Below are 20,942 nucleotides of genomic sequence, written 5' to 3'. Positions count from 1 at the left end.
AGCCCTGGACATATGGACAGGGTACCCGCTGCCTCTGGCTGGGCTCCTTTGGCTGCTTCACAGGGGCTCACACCCTGTGAGTACATGTTAGTATGCTCGTAAACTGAGGAGCTATTTCTAGCCTTGTCAGCCACCCTGAAGATGGGAGGCCTAACAGATGCACTGGGTGTCTGGGTCCATCTCCCAAGGCACGAGTGCTCACAGCGCAGTGCGGAGAGATCCCAGCGCATCACTGAATAACTAAGTGGAGTTTGGCTCAGCTTGTCACAAGGGAAAGGATTGAAGACTCCAGAGAAAGCATCCATGCTCCCCCGTCCAGGCCCAAGGGCATGCTGGAGATTTCACAATGCCCTGCTAAGCATGGAGGACCTCATTAAAAGGGAGCCAGTGCCAAGCAGACAGGAGACACCTACCACAGTCAATTTTGTCCTCGCTGGCCTGTGGTGTGCTACTACAGCAGGGTATTTGTGCAGCGTAGTGATGTGGCTGGGTGGGACAGGTGTAAAAGCAAAGCATGCAAAAAACCTCTGGAGGTGCCATTGGTCTCTGAACAGTGTGATTTGTTGCTGTTGTGCAAGTTGACAGCTTCAGTGACTCATGCATCTTGCTGTGGCTTGATCTTGAATCTGACTGGTAACGTGAGGCTCTCCATGCTCTCCAAAGAGGGGAGTTCTCGCCTCTGCTAAAATAAGCCTGAAAACGTGCTGCCCTTTTCCTCCTCCTCCTCCAGGCAGTGGTCATACATTCACAAATACACATGCTGACTCCTTCGTGCCTTCTGCTTTCTCAGCTGTCAGTGAGTTACACCCAAATTACAGCTTCTTTCAAGTCAATCTTGATGGTGCCCTGACTCTGTGGTGACTGGTGTAGGCTGTAGCCAAATGAAGGACCGGCCACCAGATTCCAGTGTTAGGGGCAGGTGGAGAGAAGGACAGCGGCCAAAGCAGACTTCAGCATGCGCTTTGGGTTTGTAACTGGTGGAGCGTCAGAAAGGAGGGAGGATAATATTCACTGAGGCAGGGAAACATCATCTGCTCTTCTTCTGGTAAGAAGGGGTTGTGAGCAAAGTTTAATTGACAAAAAAGGCTTTGCAGGTGAGTGCACAAAGCTGATGGAAAAGATGGGCAGTGCCTCAAACGTGAAAAGGCTGGTTTGCAGCAAATGCAAATATTAAAGGTTCTGATTTTACTGGGAGCAAACTCAAGCCAGTCCTCTGGGCTCAGGAGCTTTTTAGAAGCTGTGGGGAGGGCAAATCTCGGCCACTTGCTGCCCAGCTTCCTAGGAAGTCATTTGACACATATATATGAGTATAAATATATATGTGTGTGTGTATACATACGTGTGTGTGTATAAATATCTAGTGAAACTGGCACGGGCTGGGCTGTGGAAGCTCTGAGTTGTACCGAAGCAGGGATTATTGTGGTTTGTTGTGATTCATCGGTTGAGTCAGCCCCTTCCTAATGGAGCTCCCCTAGGTGTTGCCTGGCAGTTGCAGCAGTTAGAGAAGAAGGGCAAGCACGCGTCCTGCATGCCAGCTCCAGCACAACGAGCCACGTTTGCCCTTTGGGTTCTCCTGCTGTTGTCAAGAGAGCAGAAATTATGTGCAATCCTATTTTATCCAATTATATTCTCCTGTAATTGCACTCTCCTGGACTTGTCAAGCCTGGCTGCCCAGAGGGGAAACGAAGGGATTTTTTGAGCTCTGTTCGTGTTCATCTGGAGTGCTGCTGCAAAAGGATTTCCAAGCATGTTGCTCTAAAGAGCACTCTTTGGTGCTGCGGTGTGCCGAGACCAACCTTGACCGATGTTGCTTCCCTGACCCCTTGTTCTTCTTTTCTGCCCGGCTCTTTGTCTCTACCTGTTCTCCTGTCTCATGCTTAAATCCGAGGAGTTTGTAGTCTGCCCTTGTCCCTCATCCTTTGCCCTCCCACAGTGTTTGTACAGCATCTGGCACTTGGTAACAGGCAGAAATGCAAATACTGGATTTAAAGTTTACTTTCCTTAGCAGCTAGTTTTAGGCAAACTGGTGATTTTAGTGGTCAGTCTCTCCCTTGGAGAGAGGTGGGGAAGCACTGTGAACTACACAGCAACTCAGAAGAAATGGTTTAGCCTTTTATTTTGAGAGGGTGAATCCTTTCCTCACTGTTTAAAGCTGAGCTTTTACCAGCTACATCCCACACAGGACACAGTTTTGATCAGTTTGGTTTCTGCTGCTAATGAATCCCAGGCAGGGCTTCCAATGCAGTTTGGAACAATGGAATGCTACAGTGAGGAAGAGAGTAACAGTGAGCCTCTGCGTGGAGAGGAGATTACTTCTAACTTGGTGGCTTTGCTGAAATGCTTGTGCTCTGAAATTACATGGTTTCTTGTACCTCCAAGTGCAGCTGCCTGCTTGCAGAGCCGCAAATCCTGCTAGAAATGAGCAGGGGCTTTGGCTTTGAGATGTGGAAAAAGCATCACCATGTCTGGGGTGGATCACTGTTTTCTCCAAAGTTCTTGTGTGCTGGGTGGCAGCTTGCTTTGAATTTTGCTTGAATTAGGGGCTGCTTGGGATGTTTTCTCTCCCTGTTTTTGCACTGAAAGAAAGGGGACCTGGCCTGTGCCTAGTTGGGGTGTTCCTCACATACTTCAGTAGTTCTCGTGTGAAGCGTGGCCCCTTCCCCCTCTGCCTCGTCTCCGGTTACCAGGACTCCTCAATCTGGCATTTAGGCTAGAAGCATTTTTTTGTGAATAGCTGGAGCTGAGATGATGCGCTGAAGCCCTGACCCTGCCTCAGCCCGGCCATAGGGGATGCTAATGTACAGCACAGAGCTGGCGCAGCCCGGGTATGAACTCCCTCCGTACAGATGGGAAGGTAGGATGAGGTCTGCTTTTTAACTGATTAATCGGCTTGCCAGAGGCACATCTGTGGGTCCTGAAGTCTTGCTCTCCTGCTATCCTTCCTTCATGGGTGCTGTTAGTATCGGTGGGTGGGAGCCTGAGGAAAGCACAAAGCAGATCCAAGTGAGTGGTGAGCCGACCACTTTCTACTACAGCTGCTCGGTTCCTGTCAGTTAGCAGAGAAACCGGCTTGTTTGCCACCTGACAGCTCTTGTGACAGAAAGGTTTTAGCCTGTATAATTCTGCTTGCAAGATATTTTGATGTAAAATGGCTTTTTAATTGTGATCCTTCTGAACTGTCAGCATACAGGGCAGTCTCCAGCCACAGGTCCCTGCCAGTGCTGTGCGTGCAGCAGCCTGTGACAAGGGACATGTCGATGTTGTGAGGGGGAGTCAGTTTGCAAAGCAGCCTAAAGCCAAATTGGATTTTAGAGGGAATAAGCCCAAATGAGCCCCTGTAATGAGGAGCATACCTGGGAGCAGGCATTTTTATGCAAGAGAGCAGGATTTACTTGGGAGTTGTATTCTGATAAGTCCTCTGTCACTCCTTACTCTTGTGCTGCAAGTGCTGCAGCCAGCGTCTCCCCTCTGCAGGGTTAAGTGCCGAGACCCTGGGCTGCTGGCAGAGCAGGGCAGCTGTGGAAGTTGGTGCCCATGTGGCGCCATGTATAACTGTTGGGAAGTGTTTGGATCAGTCCCTGTGATGCATTGACCTCTTGTGGCTGCACCAATTCTGTCTGCTTTACTGCAAGCCAATCCCATCTTGCTCTCCAAACTCACTGGTGAAGTTAAGGGCACTTAGAGTGAATTTAGTGGTGGTGAGAGGCGGTCTTGTTAAATGGGGAGTTGTGCAGTTGTTTCTTGCCATAAAGACCTGCAATTAGTTGTGTCTCACTAACAAACAGCAGAGTGGAGCACAGCCTGTGTACAGGAGCTGCACACAAGCAGGATCAGGGCTTGTTTGACTATGTTTGTTTCTTTTTTGCTGTCCTTGGCAATGTTAGCAGCTGTTGTGCTGCTTCTCTCTGTGTTGTAGAAAGCAAGGGAACGAGGGGCTTGCAGTCCTGGGACATTGCTGCAGAAGGATGGGGGACTTGTTCTGTCTTGTTGCTGTGCTTCAGTCATCATAACCACAGCTGTATTGCCTCCCTGCCTGTATTGTTGTTCCCGTCAGGATCAGTCTTGGCTTTTCATCACCCCTATCTCAGCTTTCCTGTGCAGTCCCTTTGGATTCAGAAAGAAACCTTCTTGCAGCAGAGTTAGTCACCCACCTAGGTACGTTTTTCTTCTGCAAAAAGTTAGCAGGTTTGTGATCTTCCTGCTCCACCTACCTCTGCCTATTCAGACACCCAGTTTCCTATGTGAGAAAAAAAATACAGTTATAGTCATCATCTCCCCACAGGACGAGATGAAGGAGAAGGTTTGGCCAAAGGCAGCCCCCCTTGAAATTGTTCCTTCTGGCATATGCCAGATGCACAATGACTGTCTCCTGTCTTGGCTACCAGAAGGTGTCTCGGAGATCACTGGATCTTGAGTTTGAAAGGGATCTGGTGTGTTTGTGCTAGGTTTGAGGTGGGGAGGTGTGATATGGTGGCTCAGGTGGGGATCCAGGACCTTGGAAGGCTTTCTGTGCAGTGCTGGCAACGCGTTCTGAGCCAGGGCAGAGCAGCTTCTCTTGGCCTGCATTTGCAGATGGTACTTCAGTGGTGCCAAAGACAACAGACTCTGGGAGCTTCTGTCCTTGGTGACTGCAAGCCTTGTCCGTGGTGAAACGAGCAGGGACCAATCCAGGTGATGGGCTTGAGGGTTGCTCTGTGCTCCAGTGAAGTCCTGGCTCTTCCTTAGGGCACGGCAGGTCCTCAAGAGCCCCTGCCTCCCCGGGCAGCCTGGCAGGACCAACCTGTTGCTGACTCCTCATGCAGCTGCTGGATCTGTCAGCCCTGTGTACGCAGGAAGCACATTTGTCTTTAATCCTGTAATTGAGAGTTTCAGTAACTACTTGTCTGTAAAGATCAAAAGCTGAGGTACGGGCTCCTTCCTGCCTGGTTCCAGACCTGGTTGGGAAGATTCAGTTCCCTGCACGCAGACGCCGCCTCTTTATACGAGCAGCTTTGCAGAGAAGCTGTAGGGCTGCCTGTACCCTACAGCTGGAGGGCAGTATGCTGGCTTCCCTGAGCCTGGTTTGCAACTCTGCCAGGACAGAGATGATGGCAATACCCCTCCCTGCATGAGGGTGTTCCCTCCTGGCTGCAGTGCACACTTGATTACTGGAGAAGGCTGCCGTTTTGTGTGCTAAAAGGAGTAGTTGAAGCAGATGATGTGACTGGAGAAAGCCTTGGTGGCCACTTAGCATGTTACCAAGCAAGCTGTGGGGTGTGGAGGGCTGCTCCCATTGTGCAGGGAACAAAGCTGAGCTATTCACTGGCCTGCGACAGGCACTGGGTATGAAGAAATACCGCTGAGACTTGAAGTCATTTCTGCGCAGCCCTTGGAGTCCTTGCCAAGAACAGAAAGATACCATATGAAGATGAGAGGTGGCAGGGCTGCCTCCTTGTGTGGCTTGCAGCCCTGTGGCCCCATGCAAATTTTTGGAGTTTCCTAGAAATAAAAGCCTCTCTTCTCTCTTCCATCTGTGCATGGAAGTGAGGTCCCTGGCCCAGAGAAAGCCTTCAAATGGTGATTGCCCTCCCAAGTGGCTGCTGTAAAGGCCAGGCAGGCCTGCTGGCTGTGCCTCTCCTGCACATTGCTCTCAGCACCCTCTTCCAGAGCCTCGTGCTTTTTGAGCTCAGCTTTTCCCATCAGTGAGCGAAAGGGAGCCCTCATGCAGCCGTCGGTCGGGATCACCCATTGGCCTCCGCAGCTAGAATGGTGAGACGTGTGCTTAGCCTGTACTGATGGCAGCCCCTGCTCGGGGCAGAGCTGGAAGGGACTGGTGTTGGTTTACGTACAGCTGGAGGGAGCAGCTCAAAAAAACCCGAAGCAAAATAGGCCATCTGTCACTGCCGTGGGATCTGGTGGGCTCTGTCGCAGTCAGCATTTCACCTCGCCTTGGTGTGCTTCTGCCTCCAGGGAACAAAAGACCCTTGACATCAGGGACAAATGCAGATTTTCACCAGGGTCCGGCATGTCCCCTGCCTCTGCACGCCCCTCCCTGCCCCCAGCAGTGGGCAAGTCTGAAGCATAAAGCCTGGATCAAGAGAGAGGCAGGTCAGGGGCCTGTTGCTGTGCTAGGCGGGGTGATGGGAGGAGAGGGGGCTGCTGCTCTTCTGACTGTCCTGTGCTATGGTTGCGTGGGGCTGTTTGAGAAGCGTTTTCCCTGCGCAGCTGCTGATGTTTCTGAAGCAGCTTATTGCTCTGCATGAGTAATGGGGCTAGCGGCACGCACGCCGTGCAGCTGCAGCTCGAAAGAGCGATGTGGATGGCTGTGGGAGCTCCTGTGGCATCTGTCCCGGGAGTGACTGCTCAGTCTGCAGGCTCGTGCTGGCATTCAGCTTTCGTACAAACGGCAGCACTTAGCTCTCATTGCCATCCCCTCTCCGCCCTGCCTACCTGTCACCAACAGAGAGGAGCCTGGCACCTGGCCTGTTTGACCGCCACGTCCCTGATGAGCATGCAGTGTCAGCTCCATGTCTGCGTAAAGCTTGGGTGGATTTTCTTGGGTGTCTAAGGCTGTATTCTGCATAAAAACAAGTGCTTCAGGCTCTCTGAGTGAAGGCTGTCACAGTAAACCTGTTCAGCAGGTGAAAAATGGTCTAAGGCTGGTGACTTCATTCCTGGCACTAAGCATGAGCGTTGCTTCTCTGCAGAAGCATAGCAGGTAGGCAGGCCTGACAGGTCAAGTGCTGGAGATGGTCTGGGTCACTTCAAGGGCAGCCTGTCGTGTTTCCACACATCCACTGGTCTTGGGCAGCTGGTGGAAGGTGTCAGGCGGGCCTGTCCTGGACATTTTCCCCTGCCTTGTGCATCTCATTTTAACAAATAGCTCTGTTTTCACTGATGGGCAGCAAAGTTCCCTGGCCGGGCCTATGGCAGCTGGTTACATCTTACTCACTCCGTAGTTAAACCTTCTCATCATCTCTGCTTTACAGAGAAAGTAGTGGCTTATAAGCCTGAATAATTCAGATGTTTGCCTTTCTTCTCATTTTCAAGGATGACAGTGCTTCATTTGCCCCCTTCCTGCCATGGTAGCACAGCTCTCTCACCCTGCATCTGTCACACTGCACCACGATTTGTCCTGCTCCTCTTTTCCGCCCGATATGGCAGAGGTGTTTTAGCAAGGCCAGCATAAGTGCCGCTGTTAGTTAAACCCCGTGAAACTGCTTCCAGCGTTCCTGGAGTGTTAGAAATAAACTGCTGAGCTCTATATTCAGCTAACCAGTGCAAGCACGTAATGCAGCAGCAGGCAGGTAGGCAGGGCACAGCACACCACTCGGTGCCAAGAGACATGGAAAATGCATAAACTGCAGCTGGGCTTGCACAGTCTCTGATCCCTTATTGCTGCGAGGGTGGGTCACAGCACTTGGAGTGATCCACAGAGCCCAGCGCTGGTCGAGCTCCAGGCCTCTGCATGCCGTCAGCTCTGAGGAAACAGCATGGGGAGCAGCAGTCCCATTCCCTGCAGCTTGCTTGACCTGCGTGGTAGTGGTGAGAATGGGTGGGCAAAAGAGAAGGGCAAGTTCTAGGTTTTACACTGAGCAGAGGACCACACCGAGGTGTGAATTCCTGCAGTCTTGGCAACAGCTTTCCCTGCCCGTAGAAGACAAACGTGCCCAGCAGCGTGGGTGCCCAGCGTCACAGGGACCTGGCAGGGAGGTGGAGCTGTGGCAGAGCAGCCAGCACAGCTGAAGCCCTCAGCATAAGGAGCTGTTTGTTTTCCTGAATTGTTAAGCCCCATTGACAATAGCAGCCCTCCCTCCTCTCACATTCGAGGAACTGTGGTGGCCACACACTGATCCTTTCTCTTGTCTTGCGCTTTAGGCACCAAATTAGGGTTATTCTTTCCCCAATCCCTCTGACTGGCTGCTGCCTTTTGTTCTTGCTCTCTGCAGGCGTATGAGTGGGCCTTGGAAGGGATGCGACACCTTGCCTGCATCAGCATGGAGGACTGCAGCTCTGCTGAACACTGTGCAGGTGTGATCAAGTGCCTGGAAAGTTACAAGGCGCAGCACCCAGACATCAGCGATGCTCGTTTCCAGGAGATGAAGGAGCTGGCCTGTGAGCTGAAGAGTGATAAGGGACTCAAGCAGTGGAAATTTGCATGGTCCAAATGCCAGGAGACCAAGCTTGTTTTTGAAAAGAAGCTCGAAGCAGCCTTGAGAACAAGGAGGTCTCTGCTGTCAGACCGCAAACCAGCTGTGGGGGAGCAGCCCTGGGCTGGCAGTGAGGCTGGCAGCCTGTCCCACCGGAGGCACTCCGAGGGGGCCACCTCTGGGTCCCAGTGGGACAGGACTTGCAACTCATCCCACTGCTGCAACAGGCCCAACCGCTCTTCAGGGTGGACTAAGGAGAAAGCTCCCTCACCCTCCCTCAGCTGCCCTGGTGATGTCAGTGCTGGGGAAGAGTTTGCCTGCCAAGCTGCTCTCAGCCCTGGTCCTCACTCGAGCAGATTTTCCTTTGCCAGTGGGGCCTCCAAGTCTCCAAAGCTGCCTGAAGAAAAGCCAAACCTGGAGAGCGTATTAGAAACCCTGGAGGTGAAGCCATCCTGCACCTCCACTCCAGCTTCTGGGAAGCTGCCTCCCAGGAGGATGCTCCGGAAGGCCCAAAGCTTTGACCTCCCCTGTGGTGAGAGCTTGTGGGCAGGCTGCCAGAGAACGCTGAGCGAGCCGGCCAGATACGGCAACACTGGCGTCTTTATTAAGGGACTGGAGGTGAGCAGCACGGAGCTGGTGGACAGGACTTTCGCGCTGCGGCAGCAAGCTGCTCACGGCTGGGCTGCAGACTGCCTGGATGGACACAGGGGCTGCCTCTCCGCGTCAGAAGCCAAGAGCTGGGGCAGGTGAGTGAGTGACACTCGGTGCTGCGGTCTCAGGGTAGTGAGAAGGCAGCCAGCAGAGATGTAAAGAGCTGTGCCTTGACAGTTACTTTCCGATTGGAACAGGGCAGATGGATGGAGGGGTAGAGCTCCAGCTTCCTTGCACGCACATGTGTGGTGCTGAGCAGGCCCTCGGGCATGTCCCCGCACAGCCTGGGATGTGCCTTTTTGGGAGGCAGAGAAATGGGATCTCTTGCTCTTTCCCCCATAGCATGGTCCCTTCTGAAGAGGTGAAAGAACAGTTCCCAGGCAGGAGAGGCTGGTGTTTGGGGACGAGGGTTTGTAGAAACACAGCACTCGGGGACCTAGCAAGCCAGGGTACAGGTGCAGTGGGAGAGCACTAACATAGAGCATCATCCCCCTCACTTTTGGCGGAGCTGTACCCAGACTGGCAGGGAGCATTTCCAGTACCCTGTGACAGCTGCTTCATAGGTAAGAGGGTGTTTGTATTTACACTCTGGGGCTGAGGTCTCCGTTGGGTGACCTGCAGCTGGCTTTTGTTCTTCTCTTTTCCTTCTCTGTCCTTGAGGATCTCAGCTTAACTTTGTTGTTGTACTGCAACCTGCATAGGACATGGAGAATCCAGTGATGTGCGTTGTTACTGGCAGGGAGTCACCAGGCAGGTTTTTCAGCTGCTCTCATTGGAAAAGATCTAAAAAAAAAAAAAAAATAAAAAAAAAAAACAAAACAACCAAAAAAAACCCCAACCAAACAAAAAAAACTCCACAAACAAACAAAACCCATGCAAAAAACCAAACCAAACAAAACCCCACAAACACCAAAAAAGGTGGTAGAGGTTAGAAACTGCTTCTGCTCTGGATAGCACTAGGGACAGTGAATGCCTGCCCAGCATGGCAGGTGGTGAACACCAGCAGATAAGGGGCTAACTGGCTTGTTTCTTTAGGGAGTAATGCAGCAGCCCTCCCATCTGTGGGTGCTGAGACAGTCCCGCTGTTCTGTCCTCTGAACAGCCAGGAGCTGGCGGGAGGGAAGGCTGAGAGGCAGGGGAGGCAGACACATGTTTGGAGTCATTATGTTTGGTGCTGCACTGCCTCGCAGTGGAAAACTGGAGTTTGCACCTAGGTGCAGTCCTTTGAGATGTGCAGAGCAACCCGTCAGCAGTTTGTTGATGAAGTGACACCAGGTTTGTTTCCCGCTCTCGTTTTTACTGGGACTAGCCCAACAGCACCCGTGCCCAGAGCTCGTGTTCTCCCAGGGTTAACATTGCCTCCCACAGTGTCCACTCATCAGGCTGACTCCTCATAGAGATTATGGTGACTTCTGCTGTCCCTGTTGTTTCAGGAGTGTGGCTGGTTTTGGGGCAGGCCGTTGTGTCCAGAGCAGGGGCTGGGTGTGCCTGGGGATGTGTGTGTTCTGCTAAGGTTGGGTCAGGACCACAGCCAACCTGGGGCTCACCCCTCTGAAACAGAAAAGCCATCAGAGTTCCTTGGATCAGCCACGAACTCTGTCAGTGCTTGGGGTCGGAACTATCACGGGCAGTTCTGAGTCTGAGCTTGGATGGTGCTAAGGGATCATCTCTTCCCTTTGTTGGGTCTCGGAGCTTCTCCAGGGATAGTCCAGTGCTTTGCAGGCACTCTTGACTGCTGCAGCCCCACTGCAGCCTGGGTCCCCTCAAGGCTGAGTTTTGCAGTTTCCTATTGCAGCAAGCTGCGGCACATCATTGATGAGATGGTAACTACGGAGCGGGAGTACGTGAGGTCGCTTTGCTACATCATTGATAGCTACTTCCCTGAGATGGAGCGCCTCGACCTCCCCCAGGACCTGCGTGGGAAGCGCAGCGTCATTTTTGGGAACCTTGAGAAACTCTACGACTTCCACAGCCAGTACTTCCTGCGAGAGCTCGAGAGCTGCTGCAACCACCCGCTGCGCGTCAGCCACTGCTTCCTCCGACACGTAAGGCATCAGCACCTTCCTCTGGGGTCGGGCTTATCTGGCACATGCTTGGCTCCTCTGCCCAGCAGTGCCTATACGTTTGGCTGTTCACCTGCGCATTAGTGGGCTGTGGCTCTTTGGGAGCAGGAGGACTACCCTGTGCTGGATTGGTTTGTCCCTGGCAAATGCTAGGTTAGACTGGAACAGCTCTGTGAGGCTGAGCCCAGACAGTGGCAGCCGCTCCTTGACTTTCCTGTTGTTCTTTGCTACCAAGAGACATTGCCAGGGAAGCAAAATGTCTACTCCTTAAAGCTCATCAGCTTCTGCAGGGGCATCCCTTACTCTGTCTTCTGTCTGTGGTGTCAGTGTGGAATGACTTTAATGAGTGGAGTGGTACAGACCTGCTCCCCTTGTTGAAAAGGGCTTCTAGGGAGAAGCATGGGGCACTGGTCTTAAGCTTAGCTGCCCCATGCATGTTTGCTGCTACCAGGCGAATGATCTCTGAGTAAGTGGCAAGGAGGAGCAGGACAGTGGATTAAAAAGTCCTAGCTCGTGTAGGAGTATGAAGACAAGAACATTCCCTGGCTCTTAATGAGCTTGAAGCAAAGTCATTCCTGATATCATAGGAGGCCCTGGTGCAGGCTGGGAGAGGCGGAAGTACTAGAGCAACCAGCCTAGGGGCATGGCTGTCACTGTCCTGGATGTGTGTTGGTCTCACACAAGGGATCTCTTTTGCAGAAAGACCAGTTTGGGATGTACGCGTTGTATAGCAAGAACAAGCCGAAGTCAGACTCGCTGCTGGCTAGCCATGGGAATACCTTCTTCAAGGTAAACTCCACTGCCTGCATCACAACTGTTCTTGGTGTTTGGGTCACTGATCTATTTAAACCCAGCTTCCCTGCCTGATGCATGCTCAGCACTGCCTCTGCTTTCCTGGCGCAGCTCTCTGCAGGAGTGTATGTAGGGGGCTGGGGCAGAGGTGCAGTGAATGCTTTGGAAAGGAGCCCAGCACAGAGCAGCATTGGTCCTGTGGCCTCGCATTTCCCTGCAGAGCAAACAGAGTATGCCAGTCAGGAAATCTGTGGGTGTCAGTGCCTGCCTTGGGCACAGGGCACTCCATGGGAAGCTGCTGCCTTCACTCTCTGCTGCTTTTCTCAGTTCAAGCAGGTGCAGCTTGGGGATAAGATGGACCTGGCCTCCTACCTGCTGAAACCCATCCAGCGGATGAGCAAATACGCCCTGCTCCTGAAGGACCTGATCAAAGAGTGCAGTGAGGCACAAGAGCAGGAGCTGGGCTACCTCCGTGCAGCTGAGGAGATGGTGAAGTTTCAGCTCCGGCACGGAAATGACCTGCTGGCCATGGATGCCATCCGTGACTGTGATGTACGTTCCAGTGTTTTCCTTTGCCTGGAGTGGGCAGAACCACGCTTCTTCCCCTTCTCTAGTCTTGGGGTCTTTGGTTTGTGTGGTGAGCTTCCCCTCAAGTTCCCACAGTGATCAGGGTGTTGTCTGCCAGTACAGCATAACAGGACTACTGAGGCACAGAGCAAGGCCTCCTTGATCTGCTAGGACAGATGGCCTGGATGCTGTTACCTGAGCTGGCTGAGCTGCTTGTCATAAACACGCTCCCAGGTGCTTACTGGTGAGGTGAGGCAGCCTGGCAACCCTTGCATATGGCATCCTGCAAGACTGCCTTGGGCCCTTCCATCATTTTTTGAGCTGGTGATAGGCAATCTGCGAGGAGGAATGCAAACTGATGCTGATGCCAAGGGTAGGCTAGAATTAGCTAGGTGGGACTTGAAAGAGAAGCATGCAAAGTGCAGCACTGGAGGAGGAGAAACCCCAAGGCTCAGGGTGGAGAAAGGTGGATCCGGGACAGGAATAACTGAGGGACTGGCCTTCTGACCCAGAGGTGCTCCAGGCAGTTTGAGGCTCCTTTCCTCTTCAGCTTTCTTCTTTCCCCTAAGAAAGCTCTGAATGGTGGCTCCAGGTGCCACCCCAGAGGTTTGTCACAGATCTGTACAGGGTGACAGGAGAGGGTCATCTGTGGGCTATGCCTAGGAGAGAGGTGCAGCTCTCCTGAGTTCTGAGCCAGTTGTTTCAGTCTGATGTGGCCTCTAGCAATGCCACAGAACTCTAACTCTTCAAGAGCCCTCCTAAGATGACAGGTAGCTGCCACTTCTTCACTGCTTGGGCCATGGCCATATGGGACCCTGCTTTCCAAGTCCAGGCCTGGGGCTACCCAGACCTGATCCTGCTGGGGTCTTACCAGGATGTTCCCTGTGTCCAGGTGAACCTGAAGGAGCAGGGGCAGCTGGTGCGGCAGGATGAGTTCACCATCTGGCTGGGCCGTAGGAAGTGCCAGCGACACGTCTTCCTCTTTGAGGACCTGATCCTGTTCAGCAAGCCCAAGAGGATCGAGGGTGGCTTTGATGTGTATATCTACAAGCGCTCCTTCAAGGTAAGGGCAGCCCTGCCGCTCCCTCTTGTGCAGCACATGTCCGTGGCTGGTTTCTCCATGGACACATGGCTCTGAAACGGGGAGTGGGAGCAGGAGCACCTTCAGAGCTGCTCCTCACACTGCTGTAAGCCTTCTCCAGGCCATGCAGTGAAGCCAGAAGGGAATACTTCACACATTAATGCCTGGCCCCCTTCTATGGTGTGAGATGTGGGGCCAAGGTCTTCTCAAGGACAGAGGATGTGAGGGAAAGGTGGTGTGTGCATGGCAGGGAGGTGGTGCTGACTCTGGATGAAGTACTGGGAACTGGCTGGGCTGTTCCTGTTCGGCTGTGTCCAGATCATACCTGCTCCTCTCGGGACCCTCAGGCTCCTTCCTGTTGGGTCTGCAAAGCTGGGGGTAGCTCTGGCACAGGGTGCAGGCAGAGTTTGCCCTTTCTGCTCCTGATGGAGCCCCAGTTGATGCTTTGCTCTTTCTTTTTCTGGCAGACTGCAGATATTGGTCTGACTGAGAACTCTGGAGACAGTGGGCTGCGCTTTGAGATCTGGTTCCGAAGGCGAAAGTCCAGCGACACCTACATCCTCCAGGCCAGCTCAGCCGAGACTAAGCAGGCCTGGACCAATGACATTGCCAAGATCCTGTGGCAGCAGGCAGCCCGCAATAAAGGTGTGATTCCTTCCTGGGGCGTCTGTGCCGCAAAAGGTGCGGGAGCCCTGTTCAGCTGGTGCTGTCCTGAGTAGGTTTGGAGCCTGTTACCAGGCAGCTCTGTGCAGCAAGCGGCTGTGTGCCAGCATGCAGCCTCAGCAGCATGTGCTAGGCTTGGCTGGGCATGTCCCTTCCCTGCCCCTCATCCCCAGGGAACTTGACCAATCCGAGCTCTCTGTGACTGTAGACACCCACATGGATCCTGTGAGAGAAATGGGAGATAGTAGCACAGGGTTCCCTGCCCTGTGAGCATGGGCTGTGCTCCTGAAGGGCTCACTGCTCTCCCTGTGATCTGGGCCACTCCTGGAGTGGCAGCTGTCTGGCTGAGTCCCTCCTCTCTGCCCCAGGCTTCCTGCTTGGCAGCACTCTCGTAGGTGGCATGGCACTGAGCTACTTGGCCAGAGCAAGGCATGATTGCTTGTCTGCAGAGACCCCTCAGGACTGAGGAGCAAGGGGAGAACTGATCTAATCTCCGTAGTTCAGGAGCAGCCTGACTCAGGAGTGCGCTGGCTTGGGGCTGCATAGGGTCTGTGGGGAGGGTTGGGTCAACCTCACAATGTGGCTGTGGGTCTCTTCTCCTCCAGAAATCCGTATGCAGGAGATGGTCTCCATGGGTGTGGGCAACAAGCCGTTCCTGGATATCAAACCCAGCGAGGCAGCTATCAATGACCGTGCTATCGACTACATCATGAAAGGCAGAGGTAAGTGCCAGCTGCACCTGCCTCGTTGCTCTGTAGGACTGGTGCTCAGGGCTTTTTTGGTATATTTTTTGGCAGGCGCCAGGACCAGAGCATCAATTGCGGTGTCTCTGTTTGACCATTCCAACCCATACAAGAGGACACAGGCGCAGCTCTCTGCTGGCAGCACCCCTGCTGCGTACAGCCCTTCCTCCTCCTCCCTGCTGGGGCCCCTCAACCTCCACATGTACCTGGACCAGGCTCTGCTGCCGGGTGTCCTGGCCCCCAGCCGCCCCTTCGATATCACCACCTGCATCGAGGAAGACGAGCTGGAGCACGAGACAAGCAGCCAGCCATCACTGAGTACGTACAAGCGCGCTCTAGGATGTGCGGGCTCATCCCCACACCTTGTTCCCTGCTCTGTGTTTGGATGGGGCTCACTGGGGTCATGGCAGTAACTGCCCCGTAACCAAACTGGGGCAGTGGGGGCCCTGCCCTTCCACACTAGCTCTGTGTCAGGGTAGTAAGCTCAGATGCAGGGATAGCAAAGTGCCCACCGATCTGCATCCATCCCTGTGGCAGGCTTGGCGCTGCACACTGCGGGGGATGCTGTGGCCTTGGAGACCAGTGCTTGTGTACCTGGTGCCAGGGACTCTGTCCTTGCTCTCGCCAGCCCGGTCCAGTGACCCCTTGGCTTCCCCTGTGTGAACTTCCCTGGCCAATCTATACCAGTCTCCAGCATTGTTTGCTGCCCTTCCTCCTTGGGTTATTTTGTTGCCTATGGCTTTAAAGAAGGCCAGACAGGAGCGTGGCTTATCTGTGGGCTTATGTGGCCAGTGTCTCTGCAAACAGACATGTTGTCAAATATATGTGGCACAGGTCGCGCAGGCCAAATTCAGTCATCAGAGTGACCTTCCTCTCTTTTCCCCAGCAACAGAGAGCTCGGAATCATCGCACTGCTTGTCAGGCAGCGGCTCCAGTGGCTCCGACAGCGGCTGTGTCTCCAGCATCCCACAAGAAAGCTTCTGTGAAGATGTGGGCTCACCTCCCTACATGCCCCTAGGCTCACAGCACAGCTCTGCGATGGAGGAGAAACCCAGGTTTACAAACAGCCAGTACATTTCTGCAGTAAGTGCCAGCAGCCGAAACACTCTCTTCACTTTGCCTGTTCCTGCACCTGCCTCCCCGGTTCCAGCCACTGCCTCTTGTGGGGGCACTGAAGATGCTGCTTTCGGGCTCAGAGTCACTGTGGGGAAGTGACCTTTCCCCTCACAGAGACTTGCCTCCTCCGGGGCAGGGGAAAGCCCCTCTGCTGTGAGAGCCTCCCCTTGGTGGCCAGGATCCCTGAGGAGATGCACTGGGAAGGACCTGCAGTGCTGGAGGCTGCACCAGGAGGGGACACTGCACACAGGAGCTATAATGCTGTCATGGGCTGGGGTACACATGGAACCTCCTGGGGTGGGTGGAGCTCTGCTGGCAGGTTTGGGCCTTTTGGTGAGTGATGAGATGGAGGAGCAGTGGGAGCCTGTCGCTCTAAAATGTCAGTGTCTCCTCTTACCTTCCTGAGAGTTCTCAGCTGCTTCCCTTCCTGCTAGATCATCTCCTGATGCTGTTGTCCTCTAACCCTGTACTAATGCTGGCTTCTCTCCTCTGCAGAAAGCAGGCCAGGTCACCATAAGTTCCTCGACAATAGTGTGAGCCCCTCTGCACGCGTATACCACCTAAGGAAGCAGAGTTGTTCTAAGTAGCCCCTGAAGGGGATTTTCCAGCAGCTCTGAGTGCTGGTTAGGTTTTTCAGTAGCTCTGAGTCAGTAGAACATCACCTTCTGGCTCTCGATGAGTTTTCCACACATTCCTGTCTGGTCTCTGAGGCTGATTTCTCTGGTTGGAGAAGACCAGCTACCACAGAGATGGCTCCCACAGAGCTGTCACCTTAAACAGCTGCTCTGGTGCCTCCCTGGTTTGAAGAAGCAGCAAACCAAGCAAAATCTTTCATGTAGTAGAGGCTTGAGCACCACCTACTCACTGTGTTCGGATGAGCTGCTTTCCTCTGAATGGTGCCCAGCTGTCTAACCACTAACCTGTTTCTTGTGGCTGTTTGGTGAAATCCTGCTCTCTAGTAGTCCCTCTGAACTGCCTTGGGGAACACATTGTATTCTCCCCATGCTGGATTTATCCCACAGTTTCCTTTGAACCTCCAAAGGAAACTACACATCACCAGGAGAGGAACTTGCTAGGTTGTCAGTGGGACGTCCTGAGGGAGCTGCCAGACGTTGCTCCTGTACATGCTGATTTCTGGAGGATGCCTTGTCTGCCAAATAGAAGCAGCTGAGATTAAAATCTAAGATCCAGAGCCCATTCTGTGGAGGTCACACTTTGAAGTGGCCACAGAAGCAGCAGCGTTTGCCAGCATGCTACTGCTGGGACAGCAATACATAGGCGTTGGGTGAGTCCGCAGGTGCAGAGGCAGCCCTCCGCATGGGGAAAAGCCATGGCTCTTGTGAGGCTCTTCCAGTAAAATGTTCTTTCCACAGCAAAACGCAGCTCTGACAAACGGTGGTTTTCAAGCATTTAGCAAAATCACTGCTGGCCAGGACAGAGGGACCTGTGGGATCCTGCCAGGTCACGGGAGTGCAGCCGGTCTAACCCATTGCACGGTGCTGTGTTCCAGGTTTGATTGCCATTTCAAACTCACTGAAGACCCCAGGCCTCTGACCAGCAGAAGGAGACAGTCTTCACCTTTGAAGATATTTTACTTTATTTTGATTTTTTTTTTTTTTTTTTTTACACATAATCAGGCTCTCTCAAACAGTCCAAAACCTGACCTCTGCCTGGGGGAAAGCCCAAGATGATTTCTGTCAACTACATGCAATAGTTCTGGTGTTGGATGGGACCCTGGGCATTCAAAATTTGTTAGCCCTGTATTTATGAGTAATAAGTAACATAGTCGTTTGGAGAGGAAAAAAAAAAGTATTATTTTTAAAGCTATGAGCTGTACAGATTTTTTTGTTACAAGTGACTCTGTTACTATTTGTTCTGTAAGCTGCACATTTTATAAAGTTTTTGGAAGGGCATAAAGAGAAACCAAGGTATTTAAGAAAAGTTAGCATAACTTTCTGTTTTAGGGTTATATTGACCTGGAGCTCAAGATTTAATGTCCTTCCTTATGTTCTAAATACGTCTATCAGTCATAGCAATAATTTATTTTCTTGGCTTAACACTTAACTTCTGTTTTAATAAAAGCAATTTCATTGTTACAGCGAATTGTTGCTTCAGATGATTTTTCCAGTGTCTCAGTGCTGAGCTTATCTCTGTCTTAACCATCTGTTGGCTCTTCCAGTCTCCTTGTGCAATTTCTGTGCTAACCAACTGCCAGCTGAACTGTGTAACACCTGAGTGCAATCCCCAGGAGCAGGAAAAGATCCCAGGCAGTAGCACCTGGAGATTTCTGTGATGCTGGCAGGAAGGCTGAGGCAGAGCAGGGAGCTCAGAGCAGCCAGCAGAGATGTCACTGGGAGTGACAGGTGGGAGCAGGAGGTCAGGAGGCACAAATCACCAGGTTTCCTGGCTCTTACTTAAGCCCCTTTGCCCTGTGTAGCTGCTGTCCCAGTGCCAACTTTCTCTCTCCCTGTTGTGTTAGGTTCCAGTCGCACAGGGTGCAAGTGGCAAGGTTCAAACTCCAGCATGCCTTGTCCTGGCAGACAGGCTGTGCCCCAGGATTTGGGGTGATGGGGACTGGCTGCTTGCATTGCCCCTGACTCAGCCCCTCTCTGGGCCCTTCAGCCTCTCTGTTGTGGCTTGTTTGAAGAGCTTTGGGTGGTGGTGGCATCTGTGACCAACAGGTTTTGAGCATAAATGGTTGAGTATGATGCTGAACCTGAAACACATGTTGTTTGAAGTAGCACAGCATAACTGTTTTCCAGGGCTGCCTGTTTGTGAGTAACATCAAAGCTCACTGTGTGGCTGTGATGCCCTCTCTGTGCTTTTAGAGGAAATGAAAATCAGCTATTTTTTTTGGAAACACTGGTTATTTGCTGCCAAGCTCCTGTTTACTCCTGGTTTATGAAGTGCTCTAAGTCAGGCTCTCCCAGATGAAGGAGAAGGGGTGTCATATTTAGCCTGAGGAGGAGGGAGGAGTAATTTATTTCTCCCTGTAGCTGCTGGGAGAGAGGAGCTGCCTGGCTGGTGACAGCACAGGGCTGTAGTCTCAGCTGTTAAACCCCAGGGCCCCCTGAATTACCCTCAAGGTACAGCCTGTTTCCCTTCTAGTTTGGGAATTCCTGTACTGTACATACATAAAACATGTTTGTTTTCAATAAGCTGGATGTTTTTTAAACCTTGTTCTTTTTTTAGACATCAAAGAGAGCACAGTTTGACACCTTTGTATGAAATTGTGTGGGAAGCAGTTGCACAGGGAAGATTTTAGAAGTTACTATTTTAAAATAATTACTGAGTTAATACAAGATTTCGGGGCGGTAAGGATAGCAATAGCTCTTGCCACAAGAGCAAGAGAATTTACTAATGCAACAAGAGGAACATGAAACTTCCTGAATTTCTCAGTTTCAAAGGTTTCTGCATTGCTGGAAAAACCTTTAGTAATGTTTACCTGACACTGTTCTTTCAGGGTTTGACTGATTTGTCTAATAAAGGTTATTTTCTTTATATGAATTTTGTTTGCATTGTATCTTCATTTCAGTAGGGGCTGCAGATGAGGAAACAGGGGTGCAGTGAGAAGAGCAGTGTTCGCAAAACATCCAACTGCCCTCTCGGAATTCCAGTGGGAGATAAAAAAAACATCATTTCAAACTACGTTGCTAGAGAGGATGAAAGTGAGGGTGCCTCACTCCAGTGCATATGATGAGAAGCATCAGCTCTTCTCCACAGCACTGCAGAGGTTTTTAAAACAGGAATAGCAAAGTGCCACATCTGCACAACATGCATAAAACAAAACATGAAGTAACTGCTCTAGACCTCTGCTGATTATTATTCTAACTTTATTGGGCAAATACTATTAACAAATATGTTAGCTGGGAGAGAGGATTCTTTGTTCATTTTGGCTAAATAAGGCCCTGGGGAGGGGACAAGCTTTTGCCCAACTGCTGGCCCAGCGTTTTCTATTTCAGGGAGTCATCTAAGTGTGACAGCTTAGCTGCAGCCCCAGTCAGGAGTGAGATGAACACTGGGTCATTGGTGGAAAACCAGTGTGGCCACCCATGCAGACCGAGGGACAGCAGCTGTGCAGGTGCCTGGGGGCCAGAGCTGCAGTCTTGGCTTGTGAAAGCATCATCTTGTGCTAAATAAACCCCAATAAAGACAAAACATCTTCTCCTTCATTACCTAAAACAAGGCTGCTACAACCATTCCTGACTAAACAAAGTCACTGTTCAAAATTAAAAGAAAGCTGAGCAAAAAAAAAAAAAAAAGCTTTTTCTTATGCAGGCAGGTGATGTGTGTCTCCTCTCCTCACCTGCCACAAGAAAATAAAAACATTCTAAAAAGTAGCTGGGTCAAATTTTTATTAGCAGTCTGTGAACTTACTTACATTTCCAAGGCAAAGTATGAGACTGACACAGCAAACTCCCTCCAGCCCAGTAGGTCAAGGCAGCAGCTGTACTTCCAGGCAAATGGCAAGGCAAACTGAAAAAGCACAAACCAGAGGCCATGGTTAACTCACACACCTGCAGAACAGCAGCATCACCAGCTCACTCTGTTTCTTAACAACTGCAGAAGTCGTCTGCCCGCTTTTTTTGCTGGAAATGGTCTAAGTAAGTTAGCTACACAATTTTAAACTTCTATTGACTATACATGACATCAGTCAATTTGTGCTGTAAAATCCCCTTTCCCCCTTAACTCTCTGCAAACAAAAGTGGGAACAGTGAACCAGTTTAAACAGAAAGGCAGCAGTGTATGGAAGATAAAAGGCAAATGCTAGTCACTGCCACCCACTGAAGTAGCGCTTCATGAACATGTCTGTCCCCTTCACAACACTCTGGGTTCGGTAAATCAGCAACAAACGCCCTGGGCGTGAGCTGCTGAGCTTCGAATACAGAACACAACATGGTCACACATCAACCAGCAGCTGTGCTCACAAGGGCCCAGCAAGCAACACTCCCCATGTTCCTGAAATTATCCTTGGCCAGGATTAATTATTAGTAAGATTTTAGAAAGGATTGCTGTGAGGTAGCAGGGCTGGGATCAGTTGCGCACACACTGGCAGAGGAAAACACAAGAGCAAGCTCTCCCAAGGCCTTACACTGTTCTCTCCCTTCCCTGGGAAGAAGGAAAAAAAAGCTTCCAG

General features: G+C 51.7%; 1 protein-coding gene across 4 annotated transcripts in view; it reads left to right on the top strand.

Annotated features, from left to right (window-relative positions):
- Positions 1-19,312, top strand: part of PLEKHG4 (pleckstrin homology and RhoGEF domain containing G4) — an 87,770-nt gene extending 68,458 nt beyond the window's left edge. The window contains exons 14-23 of one of the 4 annotated variants that reach the window (XM_086758190.1): positions 7,929-8,875; positions 10,576-10,825; positions 11,543-11,632; positions 11,963-12,187; positions 13,095-13,265; positions 13,751-13,964; positions 14,552-14,668; positions 14,744-15,007; positions 15,576-15,772; positions 16,301-19,312. In XM_086758190.1, coding sequence (XP_086614316.1) covers positions 7,929-8,875; positions 10,576-10,825; positions 11,543-11,632; positions 11,963-12,187; positions 13,095-13,265; positions 13,751-13,964; positions 14,552-14,668; positions 14,744-15,007; positions 15,576-15,772; positions 16,301-16,342 — 2,517 coding nt within the window. In that variant the 3' untranslated portion in view covers positions 16,343-19,312. Of the gene's footprint in view, positions 1-7,928; positions 8,876-10,575; positions 10,826-11,542; positions 11,633-11,962; positions 12,188-13,094; positions 13,266-13,750; positions 13,965-14,551; positions 14,669-14,743; positions 15,008-15,575 lie in introns of all 4 variants that reach the window. The other 3 variants (XM_086758191.1, XM_086758187.1, XM_086758189.1) reach the window with 3 other exon arrangements.
- The last annotated feature ends 1,630 nt before the right edge of the window (positions 19,313-20,942 follow it).

The sequence above is a fragment of the Chlamydotis macqueenii genome, chromosome 13 (assembly GCF_036417535.1).
Source record: "Chlamydotis macqueenii isolate bChlMac1 chromosome 13, bChlMac1.mat, whole genome shotgun sequence".
Taxonomy (NCBI): Eukaryota; Metazoa; Chordata; class Aves; order Otidiformes; family Otididae; genus Chlamydotis; species Chlamydotis macqueenii.
This window is presented reverse-complemented; position numbering and strand designations above follow the sequence as displayed.